A 22,798-nucleotide genomic window follows, 5' to 3' on the forward strand; every position below is an offset into this window, starting at 1 on the left:
TTTTAATAGAGACGGGGTTTCATCGTGTTAGCCAGGATGGTCTCGATCTCCTGACCTTTTGATCCGCCCACCTCGGCCTCCCAAAGTGCTGGGATTACAGGCGTGAGCCACCGCACCCGGCCTAAAACTTCTTTATGGAGATGGAGTCTTGCTGCTTTGCCCAGGAACTCCTGGCCTCCAGCTATCCTCCCACCTTGGCCTCCCAAAGTGCTACGATTAAAAGTGACTTTCTGGAATGGTTCCCAAAATTACAGATTTGGTACTTCTCCAATTTGAATGAATTTTTAAATTAAGCACATTTCGAGACTCCACACTTGTTGAGTAATAATAAATCCCAGGTGATTCATTATCGCACCATTAGAGAAGGTGGGGGAGGCCTGGATGAAGTGCTGGAGTGAGCTTAGCAATGAGTGTCATGGGGACGAAAGAGAGGAAATAGCAAAGGGAAGGATGTTGGGAGAATCCTGTAACCTTTATCTCTTTATGATTCTTCCTGGGCTGCCCAACCTTCTCCTTTTCTTTTCTTTTTTTCTTTTTTGAGACGGAGTCTCACTGCGACGCCTAGGCTGGAGTGCAATGGCACGATCTCAGCTCACTGCAATCTCTGTCTCCCGGATTCAAGCAATTCTCCTGGCCCAGCCTCCCAAGTAGCTGGGACTATAGGTGCATGCCACCACGTCCGGCTAATTACATTTTATTTTAATTTATTTATTTTTTGAGACGGAGTTTTTATTGTTGTTGTTGTTGTTGTTGTTTTTGAGACGGAGTCTCGCTGTGTCGCCCAGGCTGGAGTGCAGTGGCGTGATCTCGGCTCATTGCAAGCTCCGCTTGAGGTGGAGTTTTGCTCTTGTCCAGGCTGGAGTGCAGTGGCGCAGTCTTGGCTTACTGCAATCTCTTCCTCCTGTGTTCAAACGATTCTGCTGCCTCAGCCTCCCAAGTAGCTGGGATTATAGGCATGCGCCACCATACCTGGCTAATTTTTTGTATTTAGTACAGACAGAGTTTCACCATGTTGGTCAGGCTGGTCTTCAACTCCTGACCTCAGGTGATCCACTCGCTTCCACCTCCCAAAGTGCTGGGATTACAGGCGTGAGCCACTGTGCCCGGCCTTAATTTTTGTAATTTTAGTAGAGACATGGTTTCACCATATTGGCCAGGCTGGTCTCAAACACCTGACCTCAAGTCATCCGCCCCACTCAGACTCCCGAAGTGTTGGGATTACAGGCATGAGCCACCGCACCCAGCCCCAACCCTCTCCTTTTCTTAGAGCATCCTTACTTAGTGGTTCCCTCCCTAAGAGCTGTTCCCTCATCTTTTCTCTTTCAAGATAGACAATAATTCTCACAGTCCACTGTCCTTGTACCACTGCCTAAAAATGTACGTCCATGTTTACTCTCTTCTTCCCAACCCTCACCCCACCCCTTAGAACCCATTTACCCTACTCCTGCACTCAAGAACCTTTTACACCAAGCCCTTTTATCCCATGCATCTGATGTTTCTAGCTCTTTTCATCATTCCTAGGTTAAGTGAGGGACTGACCCTCTAACCTCTTGTGCTGACACAGGCTCTTATGTTTCAGGGACCAATACTCTTTGAGGATCTGGCTGTGTATTTTTCTCAAGAGGAGTGTGTGACTCTGCACCCTGCCCAGAGGTCCCTCAGCAAAGATGCTACAAAAGAGTGTTTGGAGGATGCGGCTTTGATGGGTAAGGCAGTTGTTTTTCCTGCATCTGGAACTTTTGCCAATTCTAGGATGAGAACTTCATGCTTTATCCACATGTTGGTGTGGTGGAGTGGGACCTGTCCCTGAGTCATTTATGTGGAGGTGATAATTGTATGAGAGAAAAAGTTTTAAAATATGAGATTTTTTTTTTTTTTTGAGACAGTCTCGCTCTGTTGCCCAGGCTGGAGTGCAGTGGCACAATCTCTGCTGACTGCAAACTGTGCCTCCTGGGTTCACCCCATTCTCCTGCCTCAGCCTCCCGAGTAGCTGGGACTACAGCCGCCCACCACCGTGCCCAGCTAATTTTTTGTATTTTTAGTAGAGACAGGGTTTCACCATGTTGGCCAGGATGGTCTCAATCTCCTGACCTCGTGATCCGCCTGCCTCAGCCTCCCAAAGTGCTGGGATTACAGGCATGAGCCACTGTGCCTGGCCGAGATGATTTCTTAAAGACAAAAGTTCAGTCTAGTACAGTGCCTGTGGTTTAGTCCAAGAGATGGCAGTATTTGGTAATCTTTCACAAACATTTGTTGCAGTTTACAATTGTACTTGGGAAATCCCATTAGTATCGATCACTATCATTTGCTAAAGACTGGAGATTGATTTACTCTTAAGGGGTGCTATGCCTTACTCACCTAAGGGGAACCATACACAGATGGACTCTTGTGCCTGAGTAGATTTTATTTCTGACTAGGATTGAGTATCTAAACTATTTATTCTAAGTAGTTATTCTAAATAGTTTGGAATAGTTTAGATACTCAGTCCTAGTCAGAAAAGAATAACTAGAATAACTAGTTATTCTAAATAACTCATATTTTCTTTCTTCCACTTCTCTCTTCATCATGTTCATGTTTTCATCTGTCTGCTTAAACGTATGGAGTATATTTATAATGGTTATTTAAACTTTTTTTTTCCTGCTAGTTTTAACATCGATGTCATTTCTGGGTCTGTTTCTATTGATTGATTTGTCTTCTAGTTATGGGTTATATTTTCTATATTTTCTTTACTTGCTGGGTAAATTTTGGTCGGATGTTAGCTTAAGAATTTTATGTTGTTGGACCTGGGATTTCGTTGTATTTTTAAAAATATTTTGGGCTTTGTTGTGGGAGGCAGTGAAGTTAGTTGGAGTCAGTTTGATTGTTTCAAGGTGTGCTTTTTTTTTTTGCTTTGTTAGGATAGGTTCAGATCAACCTTTCTGCTAGGGCTGATTTGAGTTACTGCTAAGGCAGTATTTTTCCGTGGACATTGCTGCTCAATGTCTTAAGTCTTTCCACTTTGGCTGGAGGCAACATGGACTGGTTATTGCTCCGTTATTCCTTTTAGGCGGTTCTTTCCACGGCATTGGGTAGTTGCTTCATGCACTTGTAAATTACTACTCAGCCAAAGTTGTGGGGTTATTTATTTTTTTTGATATAGTATCTTGATCTGTCACCCAGGCTGGAGTGCAGTGGCACAATCACGGCTCACTGCAGCCCTGACCTCCCAGGCTCAAGCAGTCCTCCCATCTCAGCCTCCCAAGTAGCTGGCACTACAGGCATGCACTACCATGCCTGGCTTTTTTTGTTGTTTTTTTGCAGGGACGGGGCTTTGCCATATTGCCCAGGCTGGTCTCGAACTCCATGGCTCAAGCGATCCTCCCACCTCAGCCTCCCAATGTGCTGGGATTACAGGTTTGAGCCACTGTACCTAGCCTCAGGAAAGTCTTAAGGGGACCCCATGTAGATGAGCTGAGCTCTCTTTCTAAGCAGCTGCCTCTTTGCTGTTTTGCTTTCAAATTCTAGCTGCCTTGGCATCCCTGATCTCTGAACTTAGTCCCCTCAAATCAGCAAAACCACTTGGTACTGTCTGGATTCCCATGCACTATACTGCAGCCCTTTCTAGTCAGTGAGTTGGGAAAATTCTAGAACTTTGTTTCTCTGGAAAGAAAAGTTCCTTTTGTATTGATATATTTGCTTTATAACTGAAGAATAGTTGGAAAATATTACAAAGGAATGTTAGTTTTGTCAGCCATCCTTGTAAGTAGATTGGCTGTTATTTTCATGCAGTACACACAGCCTTCTACCTCGATCTTTCCTCAGTGAGGGGTAAAGAGATTTTGGAGAGTTCTCGTTGTGATAATAAAACTATTTCTGATAACCCGTGTGTTTCTCTGTTATGGGAGAAAAATGCTCACTTGATTGCTTTTTTTTTCTTTTTCTTTTTTATTTTTTTATTATTATTGGTTTTTTTGAGACAGAGTCTTGCTCTGTCGCCCAGGCTGGAGTGCAGTGGCGTGATCTTGGCTCACTGCAAGTTCCACCTCCTGGGTTCATGCCGTTCTCCTGCCTCAGCCTCCTGCGTACCTGGGACTACAGGCGCCTGCCACCATGCCCAGCTAATTTTCTGTATTTTTTTTTAGTAGAGATGGGGTTTCACTGTGTTAGCCAGGATGGTCTTGATCTCCTGATCTCGTGATCCACCCGCCTCGACCTCCCAAAGTGCTGGGATTACAGGCGTGAGCCACCGCGCCCAGGCTCTTTTTAAAAATTATTTTCTTTCCCCCTCATTCTTGCTGTCATCCTTTTTTTTTCTTAAGAAACGAGTTCTGGCTCTGTCACCTAGGCTGGAGTGCAGTGGCACAACTCAAACTCCTGAGCTCGAGTGATCCTCCTGTCTCAGCCTCCTGAGTATCTAGGACTACAGGCATGTGCCACCATGCCTGGCTAATTTTTAAAAATTATTTTTTGTACAGATGGGGTCTCACTATGTTGCCCAGACTGGTCTCAAACTCCTAGCCTCAAGTGATGCTCCCACCTCAGCTTCCCAAAGTGCTGAGATTACAGGCATGAGACATTCTGCCCAACCCCTCTCTTTCCTGATAAATATGAATCCTAATCTTTTTTCCAGTTGTTAATTGTTCTTCTGTCACTTGAGACAGCTTCAAAAATGAAAGGCTCTTGAGGCCTAAATAGACTAGCTGGAAAAGTTCACTTCTAGACAGCCACTACCGAGATTGTCCTTAGTACCTATCCCACTGGACTCTGACTTAGTTATAGCTATTCTCTCCTCCTTACCTTTGGATATTCACCCAAAACTGGATCATCTGGGAGGCCAGGAGAGTCTGCTTGGTCCTGATTTTGTGTGTTTAGTGTCTGGGTTATAGGATAACCCTTCTAAAGTTTCCTGGTCCTCTTTGTAACTACCTTAGCTTACTTTTTCCCCAGTATCCCTTGAAGATATTGTCTATGTTTTGCTTTCTTTTGTTTTTATCAACAGGAGAGGAAGGCAAGCCTGAGATTAATCAGCAGTTAAGCCTAGAGTCTATGGAACTTGATGAGCTTGCCTTAGAAGAGTACCCCATTGCTGCACCCCTTGTCCCTTACCCAGAAAAATCCTCTGAGGATGGAGTTGGAAACCCTGAAGCGAAAGTATTAAGCGGAACTCCCACTTACAAGAGAAGGGTCATCAGCCTTTTAGTTACCATTGAAAACCACACCCCATTAGTAGAACTCTCTGAATATTTAGGAACCAACACACTTTCTGAAATTCTTGATTCTCCCTGGGAAGGAGCCAAAAATGTGTACAAATGTCCTGAGTGTGACCAAAACTTCAGCGATCATTCATACCTGGTTTTGCATCAGAAAATTCATTCGGGAGAGAAAAAACATAGATGTGGTGACTGTGGGAAGATCTTCAATCATAGAGCCAACCTGAGGACACACAGGAGAATCCATACTGGTGAGAAACCTTATAAGTGTGCCAAGTGCAGTGCCAGCTTTCGCCAGCACTCGCATCTGTCCCGACACATGAATAGCCACGTAAAGGAGAAGCCCTATACATGTAGCATATGTGGTAGAGGTTTTATGTGGCTCCCGGGATTGGCACAGCATCAGAAAAGCCACACTGCCGAAAAAGCCTACGAATCTACTAACTGTGATAAACATTTTAATGAGAAACCAAATCTTGTTTTGCCTGAGGAAACATTCATATCAGGCCCCCAGTACCAGCACACTAAGTGCATGAAGAGGTTCAGGCAGTCCTTATATCCTGCCCTTTCCGAGAAGAGCCATGACGAGGACTCTGAACGCTGCAGCGATGATGGGGACAATTTCTTCTCATTCTCAAAATTCAAGCCCTTACAATGTCCTGACTGTGACATGACCTTTCCTTGTTTCTCTGAGCTTATTTCCCATCAGAACATTCATACAGAGGAAAGGCCCCATAAGTGCAAAACATGCGAGGAAAGTTTTGCTTTGGACTCAGAACTTGCATGCCACCAGAAGAGCCACATGGTAAAGGAACCTTTTAAATGTACCGTGTGTGGGAAAAGTTTCAAGTCGAATTTGCATCTCATTACTCATAAGCGAACTCACATAAAAAACACCACGTAAATATAACAACTTGTTATTAGTGACTGGGCTTTTCAGTATCTGTATGGTGGGAAGCAGTTACTGTATATGTCCCAGGCAATGTGCTAAGCACTTTACACACATTCCCATGTAATACTTAATTCTCACCACAACCTTGATTTAGGCAGTATCATTTCCATTTTATAACTAGGGACGCAAAATCCGTGTCACAAAGCTAGTGAATGAACCCAGGATTTGAACTCAGTTACTGTTCAACTGTGAGCCAGAAAAAGATACACAACTTTTATTTAAATTCAATTTTCGTTAAAATGAAGGCTCTTGCTAGAGTTATTTTAATTTTCTTTACGTAGTTTCTAACTTTTAGAAGGAGGAGAATTTATTTATATTTTGCCAGTTCTGCAGACATATCTAGGAAAGTAAATGCTTTTATATGTTTTATATATTTTTTTGCTATAACTATTTGAATGTAATACTTGTATAAGATTGCTGTTTTACATGTGAATTCCCATAGGCGTTTAGAAGTTTTTTTCTGCCCTGTAAAAGTTCCCAAATGGGTGGACTAGTTTATATTTTGATGGCCTTTAGTATCCAGAGTTCTCTGTCATGGTTCTGATGCCAGGGGCACGTATTGGCATTTAGGACCCAGTTGTTTGCAAGGAGTTTTGGAAGTCTAACCACAGCCCTTTTCTGGACGCTGGACTTGGGGAGGGGGAGAAGTACTTGCTCTTTTCTAAGATTTGCCTTCAAATCGCTACTGAAGCACATTACCTGTCTTCCTCTGAATAATTGTAATTGTTTCTCAGTGAGCATGCTAGCTACTTTGGATATATTATGTAATTTAATCTTCAGAATCTGTGACAGAGAAAAAAAAATCTTTGTTTCATAAACGAGGAAACTGAAGTCCTCAGAGGGTAAAGTCAGTTCTTTGCCCAGCACACAAATCACACTGTGGTGAAACTGACATTAAGCTTAGGTCTCTCTGACGCCAAAGGCCGTGCAGTCTGCAAGACTGCAGCATTTGTTGGCATTTGCACCACGTAGTAGCACTGCAGGCAGCCAGGGAAAGGGGAGCTGAGATAGGCAAGGGTGGTCCTCATGGAGGCGATACTGTGTGCTTGCATCCTGGAACCACTTCATTCCCTTTGTGCTGTACCCAAAGCCTGACTAACATACACAGTTACAAAGCAGCAGAAGACTCTCCAGGACTTCAGGTTTGAATTCTTTTCCCTCTAATCAGATGAGAGATTTCACACTTGGCAGAGTACAGTACTGAAGGTCTTAATTGGGTTTTGGTTTTTTAAAAAACACCCATAACATTTCCTCTCCATCTCCAAAGAAAATGCCTATAGAAAATTGTTAGATTTTAACCAAAATACTTGATAATATATAGATCTTTACATACTGCTATTATAGATAAATATTGGAGCAAAATATTATTAAATAGTATGGTTATTAATGTTAAAGAACCCAGAATGTTGTAAATATAGATTCATATACAATTTCTCATTAAAGTTGATTGTATGCCTATCAGCAAAACAGTATTTACATGGGTTTTGATTAGGATGGAAGAATGCTCTCATTCTATTTAAATAGACAGTATAAAAGTACAATATTTGCTAAAATTGAATTGTTGCTGGGAATTTTTGCTGGGAGAAAAGATAAAGGACTCTTGAGGACTAATTGTATGGAAGGTAGCAGAAGGTGGTCCTACAGAACAGCAGATTGAGGACTAAATATACAAAAAGATGCTGGCTACTCAGCTAAGCGCTTATTACTGAGTAGAGGCAGGAAGATACTGTTCAGGTGAGAGGAAAACTGAAACTAACAAAAACATCCCTAACCCAGAGAGAGTTTCTCTCTCTTTGTCATTCTTGTCTTGTTTCTTGTTTGCAGATCCACGGTTGAGACTATGTGCTGCTCTGTATGTCAAGGTCAGACTTGGCTGTTTGTTTCTGATGTCTCCACTCTTAGGAGACAGGACACCAGCTTCCAGGTTTCTCTGAGGTGCTTTGAAATGTGTAGAAAGATAGTCTCCAGTTAGATTACTTATTAGGCAACTCTGAGATACCATGATCTTTGTTAAATAACAAGAACGCCACCTCCTTGCTCTCCTGCTTCTGCCCTCAGTGGGAGAAACTGGCAGGCGCCTCATCAGCACATATCAGGGGCCCTAATATTTCAGTCAAAGATCTAATGAGTCACAGGATGGGGGATGAAATTGGGAAAGGTCTGGATTAGCAGAGTTGCTGCAGAAAGTAGAGGGGAATATCTTAGACACTTGGACAGAATGGGGGTGATACAAAAGATGGATGCTGTCATTTTTGTTTTGGCTCCTAGAATATATAACAGAAAGTGAGAATTTGTGCCATACATCCTGTTCTGCACCTTAATATGGAAGTTTGCCTTTCCACACGAGTCTTCCTTCACAATTAACCTCTTAATTTTTTTTGCAGTTTTCTCCAGATTTTGCAAGATTACGACAAACTTCCTAAAAGATTAGAAAAAATAGCCCTTTTCAGAAACATTAACATACATGTGGGTAGAACTATAATGGCTTTTTGGTATAATACTATTAATGATTGGTATGCAGAAAAAAATGAAAATCCCGGAAGTGTCAGTTACTGTGAAATAGGCATATTTTCAGTTGTGCTTATTGTGCACTTGTACTTAAATACATTTGCTAGATGTAATTCAAGCTGCTTTACCCCCAGGGAATTGAAGGAAAAGATGTATGTGCTGTTGAGCTTCAGGCTTTTTATGATGATGGCATTTCACCCTTCTGTTTGCAGTGTCAACTGATGGAGATAAATTCCATGAAATTGTCATTAACTCAGATACTAGCCTACCATGTTAGGTGCTATTCACAAATACTGGATAAAAGTTAATATGGGAATGAAAAACTAAATGCAAGAGTTTATTGCTATGAATGATGGGTTAACTGCATTTTACAGCATGGAAGTCAACACACTATGAGAGTGAAAACTTTGTGTTGAATAAATTGACTCAGACAAATTTCTCTGTTTTTGTTGTTGATGCAGTGATGAAAATGTGTATCCAACAGTTCCTTAACATGATTGCTGGAATAGTTAAACAGTCTTTTAAACAGTCATCATTGATGAAAACAGCATTTTTCCAATGGAATTCAGATGTCAGCAGTTTACATTTTGTAATTTAAGAAATTGTGGAATGTAGTTGTTTTGAATGAGGTCGACTCAAAATAGTTTTATTTAGAGCTTTGTTGCTACAGGTGGTAGTCTATTGACACCTCCTCATTTAACATAGAAAATGACTAACCCAATAATTCAGGGAGTTAAAACTCAAATGACATTTCACAGTAAATGCCATTTTGAGTCTTTGCCTCCTGAGTTTCCATATAATGAAGTGGCAATGTTCTAGTGACTGCAGCATAAGATGTCATACAATCTGAAACTGCAGAGTTTGATCAAAGTAATCTGCAATTTACTGCCTATGTGTACAAAGGGAGACATAGCAGGTTATAGTTTATATGAATAGTCTATTTTGAATGTTCATTAAACTTGTTATCCCTGTGGGATTTTAGTAGGAAAATGTTTTTGCTTTGACCATCTGTTTAACAAAATGATGTTCATTACATTAGAAGTGTATGTATTCATCTAGTTTAGTTTTGTAATTTAGGAGAGCTATTGATCTGATTCAAAGATGACCATTACCCATCTTTCCAAGGCCCATCTAAGTAGTACAGGTGTTTTGTCTTTTAAAATTGACCTTCCTCTTTGCATTAAGTCTGTAGGGGGGAATACAATATAAATATTCTTCTATGTAAACGTAAGAATGTGCTGTAATCTCCAGTTCCTTTGGATACCTCAGAATTGTATTTATTGTATACACTTACACTGTTTAATATTTTGGGTCTTACTCTTTTTGACGTATTCTCATCAGTCTTCGCTCTAGTTTGCAAGCTCTGAAGTTATTGATTACGTCTAATGTGCAATTTGGCTTCTAATAAATGCTATTTTATGATGATGGCAATGAAGTGAACTTTTTAAAAAAAAATACTTCAGTGGTTTTAGGTGGCAATCAGGTTAATTTTGAAGACTGTTACGATTGTGGTTTAGAGACAGTGAGTGAATGACTTCGTGCTACTTAATAAGGGAAGTAAAATCGCTTGCTCCCTGGAACTCAGCAGAAAATTCTGGTATCATTCTGGGAAGCTAGCGCTAGACCTCAATTTCCTTTCGTCTTTGCTGTACACAGAAGTACAGGGGCAAGAACCTCTGTCTTCACGGAGCAGCTACTGCCTGGCGCGGGTTGCCACTTAAAGCTTGGAGTCCGAGTAGCGGATGTGGTGAGTAGGACTCCCAGAAGACCTCGCGCGGCCTCAGGGAGATCCTGGGTCTCCAGCTTGGCCACCAACTGCACGGGTCAGCGGAAGTGCCAACGAGATGACTTGCGCTACAGCGGCACACTGGTAAGGAACCGGAAGCCACGAGCCGAGCCGCTTCCGGTGCCCGCTTCCGGCAGCGCCTGCGCATTCCTGGGGCAAGTGGGCTGTGGTGAACCGTGGAGATCCAGTGGTGGGGTGTGACCATGTGCCTGGCCATATCCACTGTATATCGCTAGGTGATCTCTGTGTAAATCTAGCAGTACGGGTAAGAGCGTTTGCGGAGGAACTCCTCAGCTCTCTTCCTCCGCATCAGCAGGAGGGTATCATGGGTGTGAGTGTCGGGCACTAACACGAATCTCCATCCCATGATTCTAGGCGTTAGGACTGCAGAAGAAGCTCTGGGCCACCGTCCCAGCTCTAATCTCACTTAGGCAATGCAGAGCTGTGGGCCTGACTACCATGTGTGTCTCTGGCTTGTTGAAATGGGTACTTTGTACATCTCACTTGGGCTGGGTAGAGTATCTTTTCTTTAGAACCAGTACCAATCTATTAGGCTTTTGGCATTCTCTGCAGCCAAATTCTAATATGCTTCTAGTTAGCTGGAATGTACCCTCGGCTTACCTTTGGTAAATGGTATCTCCCCAGGTGAGCTTAGCCACTTCCATGGCTACAAAGACCTCACTTTAGGTCTAGCTCCAGTTTCTCTTCGATGTACTCCAGATTCCTACATTCAGGTGCCTACAGGAGATCATCCTTTAGATGTCTCTCAGGCATCAAAACACATGCTCTTAACTCATGCTTTTAGCCCCTGATCTGTTTGCCTCTAGTATGTGGGGCCACATCCATACAATTGCTCATGCTATCAACAAACATTCCCTCTTTCCTCTTGGTATGGCTTGAATATTTGTGTACCCTAAAAACTCATGTGTTGGAATTCTAACACTTAAATTGATGTTATTAGGAGGTGGGGACTTTGGCAGACCCCTCATGATTGGGATTAGTGTCCTTATAAAAGAGACTGCAGGCTGGGTGTGGTGGCTTACGTCTGTAATCCCAGTGCTTTGGGAGGCCAAGGTGTGAGGATTGCTTAAAGCCAGGAGTTCAAGACCAGCCTGGGAAACAGCGACACCCCATCTTTACAAAAAATTTATTTAGCTCGGTGTGGTGGCTGGTGCTTGTAGTCCTAGCTACTTGGGAGGCTAAGGCAGGAGGATTGCTTGAGCCCAGGAAGTCGAGGTTACAGTGAACTATGATTGGCCCACTGTACTTGAGCCTGTGAGGACCCAGGAAGAAGGTGCCATTGTGGAAATGGCCCTCACCAGACGATGAATCTGCCAGCACCTTGATCTGGGTTTCCTAGCCTCTAGAACTATGAGAAAAAAATTTCTGTTGTTTATAAACTACCCGGTTTATGGTAACTTCTTATAGCAGCCAGAACAGACTAAGACATCACATCCACTCAATCATCAAGTCTCATGGATTCTACCTCAAAAGTATCACCAAAACCTGAATGTTTCTGTCTCCCCTGTCCCCATCCTATCCAAGAGTACTCATCTGGGTTACCTGAAAGAGCCTGCTGATGACTTTCTTATCACACTTGTTCTCTGTCAACACAGCTAACACACTGCCATTTAATAAAAGAAGTATTAAAAAATTGTTTGCTCCCTGAAACTCAGCAGAAAGTTCCAGCATTATTGCTGGAAGACAACACTGGATGTTCATCTTTCCAGTCTTTGCTGCACAGAACTAGAGGGCCAGGTACCAGATGATTATGATTATCTCATCATCCAATTCGACATCTTCCATTGGCTTCCCATTGTCCTTAGGGACATTTAAATTTTCAACATGACCTTCCTAGTCATTACTTCCCTGCCAGTGTCAACTCCAGCTGTTCTTTTTCTCTTACCCCTCTCCAGCTACACTTTCTCTCAATTCATCAAACATACCAAGCTCTTTACTTTGAGAACTGTGCACATACTTTTCCTTTTACTTGGAACATCCCTCTCAATTCCTACATTCTTTGTTTTACCCTCCTTATAGCAATATGCTTGTAATTGAATATTAATTATGTAACTAATAAAATTTCATTGTCTCCATGGGAGCAGAGACCAGGAACATGGTAGATGCTTAAAATTATGCACTGTTTGAAACTACTACGGCTCTGTCACTTTTATACTGTTGGTTTTAGCTTAAAGACTAACAGAGGGCCAGGTGCAGTGGCTCATGCCTGTAATCCCAGCGCTTTGGGAGGCCGAGGCGGGCGGATCACGAGGTCAGGAGTTCGAGACCAGCCTGGCCAATATGGTGAAACCCCATCTCTACTAAAAAAATACAAAAATTAGCTGGGCATGGTGGTGCGCATCTGTAGTCCCAGCTACTTGGGAGGATGAGGCAGGAGAATCGCTTGAACCCAGGAGGCAGAGATTGCAGTGAGCAGAGATTGTGCCACTGCACTCCAGCCTGGGCAACAGAGTGAGACTTCGTCAAAAAAAAAAAAAAAAAAAAGAAGGAGAATAGATACTGGTGCTGTCACTAGTAGGCAAGAGGTGTAACAGTGTACCCAAAGAAGCTGTAAGGAGTTTAGAAAAAAACTAAGAAAGCTTCCAGGATAAATATATAATGATACCTCATAGGCTTGAAGGGAATAATTTATCAAAGATGGCTGGTGCAGTGCCTCACACCTGTAATCCCAGCACTTTGGGAGGTCAACGCAGGAGGATTGCTTGAGGCCAGAAGTTCCAGACCAACCTGGGCAACATAATAAGACCCATCTCTGCCAAAAATTTAAAAATTAGGCCGGGTACAGTGGCTCACGCCTGTAATCCTAGCACTTTGGGAGACCGAGGCGGGCAGATCACGGGGTCAAGAGATTGAGACCATTCTGGCCAACATGGTGAAACCCCATCTGTACTAAAAATACAAAAAAAAATAGCTGGGCATGGTGGCACGCACCTGTAGTCCCAGCTACTTGGGAGGCTGACACAGGAGAATTGCTTGAACCCAGGAGGTGGAGGTTGCAGTGAGCTAAGATCACGCCACTGCACTCCAGCCTGGGGGATAGAGGGAGACTCTGTCTCAAAAAAAAAAGCTGGGTGTAGTGGCACATGCCTGTAGTCCCAGCTACTCAGGAGGCTAAGGTGAGAGGATCACTTGAGCCTGGGTGGAGGGTATAGTGAGCTGTGATTGTTCCACTATACTCACCCTGGCTGACAGAATGAGAACTCCCTCCCTGCCCAAAAAAAGTTTCATTTCACTGATTGGGCATCAACAAGATACAGAATGGGAGACTCCTGACTTTCCTTCCTTGATGGATGCACTGAATAAGTACTACACATGGATCAGTTCTCTCTGAGAGAAATATAGAAACTAGTTGAGACTCCTACATGCTGGGCAACTGAGAATATATCCACATCAAAATGGATACCAACAAGTTGAGACACAATGTAAACCAAAAACCTGGGCACAGTATCTTACAATTGGGAAGGAATCCCCAAATCCCAGATTTTTGAAAAATGAAGGGTTTAGGCCAGACATATCGCTCCCAAACTTAAACAGTTTTCACGTGAGAGTTTGGCTCCTAAATCATCTTATTCTGGGAATGGCCAGGGTTTAGTATTTGTGAGTCCCCTGAGAGAAAAGAGGACATTTTATTTATTTAGAGACAGAGTTTTGCTCTTTTCACCCAGGTTGTAGTGCAATGGCACAATCTTGGCTTACTGCAACTTCCGCCTCCTGGGCTCAGGCGATTCTCCTGCCTCAGCTTCCCGAGTAGCTGGGACTACAGGCACGTGCCACCATGCCTGGCTAATTTTTTGTATGTTTAGTAGAGATGGGGTTTCACAGTGTTAGGATGGTCTCGATCTCCTGATCTTGTGATACACCTGCCTCAGCCTCTCAAAGTGCTGGGATTACAGGTGTGAGCCACCATGCCCGGCCATAAGAGGACATTATAAACAGGTATGTGAGCACTTTCAGCAGCTGTCCCCCAGGGTCAATGCAGAGCAAGCAGGCAGAAATGCACCATCTGGCTGGGCACCATGGCTCATGCCTATAATCCCAGTGCTTTGAGATGCTGAGGCGGGAGGATCACTGGAGGCCAGGAGTTTGCAAATAGCCTGGGGAACATACAAACACCCTGCCTCTACAAACAAAAAAAAAAATTTAAATTAGCCAGGTGTAGGGACATATGCCTATAATCCTAGCTACTCAGGATGCTGAGGCAGGATGATCGCTTGAGCCCAAGATTCAGGGTTGCAGTGAGCTATGATGGAGCCACTGCATTACAGCCTAGGTGGCAGAGTGAGACCTGTCTCTTAAAAAAAAAAAAAAAAAGAAAAGAATTTTAAAAAGCAGTTCCACAGTCTCCCTAAAAGGGATTTATCTACACATTTTTCCCAACTGCTGCCTGAACGTTGGGCTTCTAAGTAGCCTACATCTAGTAGCTGATAGGGCTGGTAAACAATAGACCTCCAGGAGCATGAACAGGCATGTGGGAACTTCACTGTCGTTCTCCCCTCTGCCACTACTCCATTCAGAGATAAAACTAGGGGCCAGGCATGGTGGCTCACCCCTGTAATCCTAGCACTTTGGGTGGCCGAGGCACATGGATCACTTGAGGTCAGGAGTTCAAGACCAGCCTGGTCAACATGGTGAAACACTCTCTCTGTTAAAAAATACAAAAAATTACCTGGGCATGGTTGTGGGGTGTTGGGGAGGTGCACCTGTAATCCCAGCTACGCCGGAGGCTGAGGCAGGAGAATCGCTTGAACTCAGGAGGCAGAGGTGGCAGTAAGCTGAGATTGCACCACTGTACTCCTGCCTGGGTGACAGAGTGAGACTCTGTCTCAAAAATAAAACAACAAAACAAAAAAAACTAGGCTTCTAGCTTCTTCCTGGATGGGGTACCCCAACTTTTACAGCTTCCACCCAAGGGACCAGCTTCTAAGCTCCTAAATCATCTCTCTCTGGGAATTAATGAGACTGCATTCAGAAGTCCCCCTAGACTACAGAGAAGAAAAGTGATTTTAAAAGAGTGTTTGAGCAGTTCTAGCATCCGTTTCCCCTAACTCAGTACAAAGTGAGCAGACAAAAACACCCAGTTCCCAGTTTACCCCCAGGAAGGGGTTTGACTGCACACCTAATGTCCCAACTTTCCCAGCCGCTGTCCATGAGTCAGGCCTCTAGCCTATATCTGGGCACTGACAGGGCAGGCAATAAGTAGTCCTCTGGGAGCCTGAATGGGCATGCAGTCGCTTCCCGCAATTCCTTTTGCAGGCTCACTCTAGAGATGGAGCCAAGCCTCTGAACAATCCATCTGTCCTGGACAGCAGATGGGAGCTGCAATTGACTAGGCCCCTGGGGGTAACAACACATTAGGCAATGGGTTGAAAGAGTATGTGGCCTGAATGAGAATGCAGGCATTTGCTTGGGATTATCTCCCCAGCTTAGTACAGGGCAAGTGGGAGATCAACACCAGTTCCCAGCTTCTCCTTGAGGATAGAAGGAACTGGAACACATATAACACCCCAACTTTTCTAGCTAAATTTCAGGAACTGGCTTCAATATCACCAGTCTTGGGGCACTGATGGCATTTGGTGCACCCCAATCTCTTGGGGCTACTAAGAACAAAGACAGCAGTTTGTACAAGCACAAAAGTTTGAGAGGCACTTAGAATCTGGTTGGGTTGATTGGTGAGGTTCATCTCCTAAGAAAAATCAGATATTAAGACTTGGAAAGAGAGTTGTCTTATCTAATGCATGAAAATCAACACAGTCAACAAAAAAATCAAGAAATAGAAAATATGTTCCAAACAAAAGATGAAGAAATCTCCAGAAACCAATTCCAATGAAATGCAGATTAGTGATTTTACCTATTAGAGAATTAAAAATAGGCTGGGTGCAGTGGCTTATGCCTGCAATCCTAGCACTTTGGGAGACCGAGGAGGGTGGATCACCTGAGGTCAGATGTTCGAGACTAGCTTGGCCAACATGGTGAAACCTCATCTCTACTACAAATACAAAAATCAGCCAGGCGTGGTGGCGGTCACCTGTAATCCCAGCTACTCGGAAGGCTGAGACAGGAGAATCGCTTGAACCTGGGAGGTGGAGGTTGCAGTGAACCAAGATCGTGTCATTGCACTTCAGCCTGGGCAACAGAGCAAAACGTCCTTTCAAAAAAGAAAAAAAACAAAAAAAGAATTAAAAATAATCATAAATATGCTCACTGATGTCAGGAGTGTAATGTATGAACAAACCAAGACTTTCAACAAAGAGAAAAATACAAAAACAGGGTTGGCATGGTGGCTCACACTGTCATCCCAGCACTTTGGGAGGCCAAGGTGGGAGGATTGCTTGAGGTTAGGAGTTCAAAACCAGCCTGGGTTACATAGTAAGACCCCATCTCTACAAAAAATTAAAAATTAGCCAGGCATGGTGGCATATGCCTGTGGTCTCAGCTCCTCTAGGGGCTGAGGTGGGAGGATCACATGAGCCTGGGATGCCAAGGCTGCAGTGAGCTGTTATCACACCACTGCACTCCAGCCTGGGTGACCGAGTGAGACCCTGTCTCAGAAAAAGGAGAAAATTTTAAAACATACCAAACAGAAGTTATAGATCTGAAGTACATAATAACTCATCTGAAAAATTCTCTAGAGGGTTTCACCCACAGACTAGGTCAAGCAGAAAAAAGGGTCAGTGAATTTGAAGACCAGCCATTGGAAATCATCCAATAAGAGGGGCAAAAATGAGAAAAAAAGAAAAAGAGGATAGATTAAGGGACTTAAGGGACACCATTGAGTAGACTAATGTATGCATTATTGGATTTTCAGAAGGCAGAGAGAGCAAAACGGACAGAAAGCATATTCAAACAAACAGTGGCTGAAGCCCTTCCAAAACTGGGGAATGAAATAGAAATCAAGACCCAAGAAGTACAAGGGACATGAAATAAGATGAATCCAGCCAGGTGCGGTGGCTCATGCCTGTAATCCCAGCACTTTGGGAGGCCGAGGCGGGTGGATCACTTGAGGTTAGGAGTTCAAGACCAGCCTGGCCAACATGGTGAAACCCCATCTCTACTAAAAATATAAAAATTAGCCGGGCGTGGTGGCATGTACCTGTAATCCCAGCTACTCAGGAGGCTGAGGCAGGAGAATGGCTTGAACCTGGGAGGCGGAGGTTGCAGTGAGCCTAGATCGTGCCACAGCACTCCAGCCTAGGCGAAAGAATGAGACTCTGTCTCAAAAATAAATAAATAAATAAATAAATAAGATGACTCCAAAGAGATCCACACTGACATACATTACAATCAAATTGTCAAAAGTTAGAGACAGAATTTTGAAAGCAGCCAAGGGAAACGCAACTTCTGTGTACAAGGGACCCCTAATAAAACTATTAACAGAGTTTCCAGCATAAACCTTGTGGGCCAGAAAGGAGTGGGACGATAGATACAAAGTGCTGAAAGAAAAAAACTTCCAGTCAAGAATGCTATATCCAACAAACCCATCCTTCAAAAATGAGAGGGAAATAAAGACTTTCTCAAACAAAACCTGAGGGAGATTATCACCACTAGACCTGCCTTACAAGAAATGCTAAAGAGAGTTCTTAAGGTTAAAACAAAAGTATGGAAAACAGTAACATGAGCAAACAAAGTATGAAACTCATTGGCAAAGGTAAATATATAATCAAAACCAATATTGTATTACTGTAACAGTAGCGGGTAAATCAATTTTAGTTATAAAAGTTAAAAGACAAAAGTAGTAAAACAACTATATTATGTTAATTGGTACAATATAAATAGGTGTTAACGGTGATGTCAATAGCATATAAGCCAGGGGAAGAGAGATAAAAGCAAAGTTCTGACATGCAAGGGAAGTTAAGTTGTTATCAGCTTAAAGTACACTATTATTGTAAGAGATTTTATGTAAACGCTTGGTAACTACAAAGAAAATGCCTATAGAATTAAAGAAAAAGAGAAAATAATGAAAACATAGGCCAGGAGTTCGAGACCAGCCTGTCCAACATGGCAAAACCCCATCTCTACTAAAAATACAAAAATTAGCCAGGTGTGGTGGTGCACACTTGTGATCCCAGCTACTTGGCGGGCTGAGGCAAGAGAATTGCTTGAACCAGGAGGCGCAGGTTGCAGTGAGCCAAGATTGTGCCATTGCTCTCCAGCCTGGGTGACAGAGCGAGACTCCATCTCAAAAAAAAACAACAACAAAAAAAACAGTGAAATACAAAAGAAGACAGCAAGAGAAAGGGACAGAAGGACTATAACACTAACAGAAAATAATTAACAAAATGTCAATAGTAAATCTTTCCTCATTTTTTATGTTTTGTTTGTTTGTTTGTTTTTGTTTTTTGTTTTTGAGACAGAGTCTTGCTCTGTCTCACCTAGCTGGAGTGCAGTGGTGCTATCTCGACTCACTGCAACCTCCACCTCTCAGGCTCAAGCAATTCTCCTGCCTCAGCCTCCCAAGTAGCTGGGATTACAGTGTGTGCCACCATACCCAGCTAACTTTTGTACTTTTAGTAGAGACAGGGTTTTGCCATGTTGGCCAGGCTGGTCTCGAACCCCTGACCTCAGGTGATCCGCCCACCTCAGCCTCCCAAAATGCTGGGATTGCAAATGTAAGCCACTGCACTCAGCCAGCAATGATTTTTTTGAATATCACACCAAAAGCTCAGGCAAAAAAAAAAAAAAAAAAAAAAAACAAAGCAAGACACAAGAAACAAGTAGGATTACATCAAGCTATAAAACTGCTGCAAAGCAAAGGAGGCAGTCAACAAAATGAAAAGGTAAACTATGGATTAAAAGAAAATACCTGCAAATAATATATCTGATAAAGTTATCAAATATATGAGGAACTCACACAACCCAAAAACAAATTAGCCAAATAACCCAATTCAAAAATGGGCAATGAATTTGAATGGACATTTTTCTAAAGAAAACATAACCAACATATTGAATGAGGAAAAGCAGGATGGATTCCCTTTGAAAACTGGCACAAGTCAATAATGCCCTCTCTCACCACTTTTATTCAACATAGTATTGGAAGTCCTGGCCAGAATAATGAGAAAAAGAATAATAAAGAGAAAGAAAGAAAAGGCAACCAAATAGGAAGAAAAGAAGTCAGACTATCCCTGTTTGCAGATGACATGTTTCTATCTAGAAAACCCCATTGTCTCAGCCCAAAATTTCCTTCAGCTGATAAACAACTTCAGCAAAGTTTCAGGATACAAAGTCAGTGTACAAAAATTACCGGCATTCCTATGTACATAGAACAGCCAAGCCGAGAGTCAAATCAGGAAGGCAATCCCATTCACAATGGCCACAAAAAGAATAAAATACCAAGCAGGGCATGGAGGCTCACACCTGTAATCCCAGCAAGATTCCATCTCAAAAAAAAAAAAAAAAAAAGAAAAGAAAAAAATACCTAGGAATACAGCTAACTAGGGAGGTGAGAGATCCCTACAATGAGAATTACAACACACAGCTGAAATAAATCAGAGATGACACAAATGGAAAAACATCCCATGCTCATGGATTGGAAGAATAAATAGCATTAAAATGGACATATTGCCCAAAGCAATTTGTAGATTCAATGCTATTCCTATCAAACTACCAATGACATTCTTCATAGAATTATAAAAAACTATTTTAAAATTCACATGCAACCAGCTGGCTGCGGTGACTTACGCCTGTAATCCCAGCACTTTGGGAGGCCGAGATGGGCAGATTAAGAGATCAGGAGATTGAGACCATCCTGGCTAACATGGTAAAACCCCCATCTCTACTAAAAATATAAAAAAAAAAAATTAGCCGGGCGTGGTGGCAGGTGCCTGTAGTCCCAGCTACTCAGGAGGCTGAGGCAGAAGAATGGCATGAACCCGGGAGGCGGAGCTTGCAGTGAGCCGAGATTGCGCCACTGCACTCCAGCCTGGGCAACAGAGCAAGACTCTGTCTCAAAAAAAAAAAAAAAAAATTCATATGGAACCAAAAAGAGCCTGAATAGACAAGGCAATCCTAAGCAAAAAGAACAAAGTTGGAGGCATCACATTATCTGACTTCAAACTGTACTACAGGGCTACAGTAACCAAAACAGCATGGTACTGGTACAAAAACAGGCACATAGGCCAATGGAACAGAATAGAGAGCCCAGAAATAAGGCCACACTCCTAAGATCATCTGATCTTCAACAAAGCTGACAAAAACAAGCAATGGTGTGTGGGTAGGGGGGGGAATCCCTATTCAATAAATGGTGCTGGGATAATTGGCTAGCCATATGCAGAAGATTGAAACTGGACCCCTTCCTTACACCATATACAAAAATCAGCTCAAGATGGATTAAAGACTTAAATGTAAAATCCAAAGCTATAAAAACCCTAGAAGACAACCTAGGCAATACCGTCTTGGACATAGGATCAGAAAATATTTCATGACAAAGACTCCAAAAGCAATTGCAACAAAAGCAAAAATTGAGGCATGGGACCTAATTGAACTAAAGAGCTTCCTCTGCACAGCAAAAGAAACTCAACAGAGTAAACAGATAACCTCCAGAATGGAAGAAAATATTTACAAATATGCATCTGACAAAGGTCTAATATCCAGCATCTATAAGGAATGTAAACAAATTTGCAAGAGAAAAACAACCCCATTAAAAAGTAGGCAAAGGACATGAACAGACAATTTTCAAAAGAAGACATACATGCAACCAACAATCGTAAGAAAAAAAGCCCAATATCACTAATCATTAAAGAAATGCAAATCAAAACCATAATGAGATATCATCTCACACCAGTGATAATGGCTGTTATTAAAAAGTCAAAAAATATGCTGGCAAGATTGCAGAGAAAAGGGAACACTTATACACTGTTAGTGGGAGTATAAATTTAGCCCAACCATTGTGGAGAGCAGTATGGCGATTCCTCAAAGAGCTAAAAATAGAACTACAGTTTGACCCCACAATCCCATTACTGGGTATGTACCCAAAGAAATATAAATCATTCTCTTGTAAAGACACATGCACATGAATGTTCACAGCAGCACCATTCACAATAACAAAGACATGGAATCAAAGGCCCATCAGTGACAGACTGGATAAAGAAAACGTACATATACACCATGAAATACTGTGCAGCCATAAAAAAGAATGAGATCATGTCTTTTGCGGGAATATCGATGGAGTTGGAGGCCAGAAAATACTGGCAGGAACAGAAAATACTGCACGGAACTTTCTTTTTTTTCTTTTTCTTTCTTTCTTTCTTTCTTTTTCTTTCTTTCTTTCTTTCTTTCTTTCTTTCTTTCTTTCTTTCTTTCTTTCTTCTTTCTTTCTTTTCTTTTTTTCTTTTTTTTCTTGATGGAGTCTCACTCTGTCACCCCTACTGCAGTGCAGTGGTAGGATTTCAGTTCAGAGAAAAGGGTTCAGTTCACTGCAACCTCTGCCTCCCTGGTTCAAGCGATTCTCCTGCCTCAGCCTCCCGAGTAGCTGGGACTACAGGTGCATGCCACCATGCCCAGCTAATTTTTGTATTTTTAGTAGAGACGGGGTTTTGTCATATTGTCCAGGCTGGTCTCAAACTCCTGACCTCATGATCTGCCCACCTCGGCCTCCCAGAGTGCTGGGATTACAGGCGTGAGCCACCACACCCAGCCTGCATGGAACTTTCAATACTGTTCCACTGACCAGCCATACTCCCATCTCTCTTCTTCTCCTTGGGCCTCCCTTTTCCCTGAGACACAAAAATATTGACATTAGGCCACTTGATAACTCTATGATGACCTCTAAGTGTTCAAGTGAAAGGAAGAGTCACACATCTCTCACTTTATTTATTTATTTTTGGAGACAGAGTCTCGCTCTGTTGCCCAGGCTGGAGTGCAGTGGCATGATCTTGGCTCACTGCATCCTCTGCCTCCCAGGTTCAAGCGATTCTCCTACCTCAGCCTCCTGAGTAGCTAGGACTACAGGTGTGCACCACCAATCCTCGCTAATTTTTGTATTATTAGTAGAGATGGGGTTTCACCATGTTGGCCAGGTTGGTCTCCAACTCTTGACCTTGTGATCCGCCCACCCCAGCCTCCCAAAGTGCTGAGATTACAGGCATGAGCCACCACTTGGCCCATCTCTCACTTTAAATCAAAAGGTAGAAATGATTAAGCTTCGTCAGAAAGGCATGTCAAAACCTGAGACAGGCCAAAAGCTAGGTTTCTTGTGCCAAATGTTTAACCAAATTGTGAATTCAAAGGAAAAGTTCTTGAAGGAAATCTAAAGGGCTACTCCAGTGAACACATGGATGATAAAAAAGTGAAACAGTCTTTTTGGTGATATGGGGAAAGTTTGAGTGGTGTGGATAGAAGATCAAACCA

At 42.7% G+C, this 22,798-nt stretch overlaps 2 protein-coding genes across 4 annotated transcripts in view; one reads left to right on the top strand and one right to left on the bottom strand.

Moving 5' to 3' along the window:
* ZNF597 (zinc finger protein 597) overlaps nt 1-6,116 on the top strand; it is a 7,250-nt gene extending 1,134 nt beyond the window's left edge. For both annotated transcript variants that reach the window (XM_058433913.1, XM_032145481.2), the window contains exons 3-4: nt 1,580-1,706; nt 4,979-6,116. In XM_058433913.1, the coding sequence (XP_058289896.1) occupies nt 1,580-1,706; nt 4,979-6,093 (1,242 nt within the window). In that variant the 3' untranslated portion in view covers nt 6,094-6,116. The remainder of the gene's footprint in view (nt 1-1,579; nt 1,707-4,978) is intronic.
* Nucleotides 1-22,798, bottom strand: part of ZNF174 (zinc finger protein 174) — a 46,668-nt gene that overhangs the window by 5,026 nt on the left and 18,844 nt on the right. The window contains exon 3 of one of the 2 annotated variants that reach the window (XM_058433917.1): nt 8,464-8,560. The exons of the other annotated variant lie outside the window; for it this stretch is intronic. Within the exon in view, the coding sequence (XP_058289900.1) occupies nt 8,547-8,560 (14 nt within the window). The 3' untranslated portion in view covers nt 8,464-8,546. Of the gene's footprint in view, nt 1-8,463; nt 8,561-22,798 lie in introns of those variants that run through there. 2 annotated transcript variants of the gene reach the window in all.

The sequence above is a fragment of the Hylobates moloch genome, unplaced genomic scaffold (genome assembly GCF_009828535.3).
Source record: "Hylobates moloch isolate HMO894 unplaced genomic scaffold, HMol_V3 SCAFFOLD_23, whole genome shotgun sequence".
In the NCBI taxonomy this organism is placed as follows: domain Eukaryota; kingdom Metazoa; phylum Chordata; class Mammalia; order Primates; family Hylobatidae; genus Hylobates; species Hylobates moloch.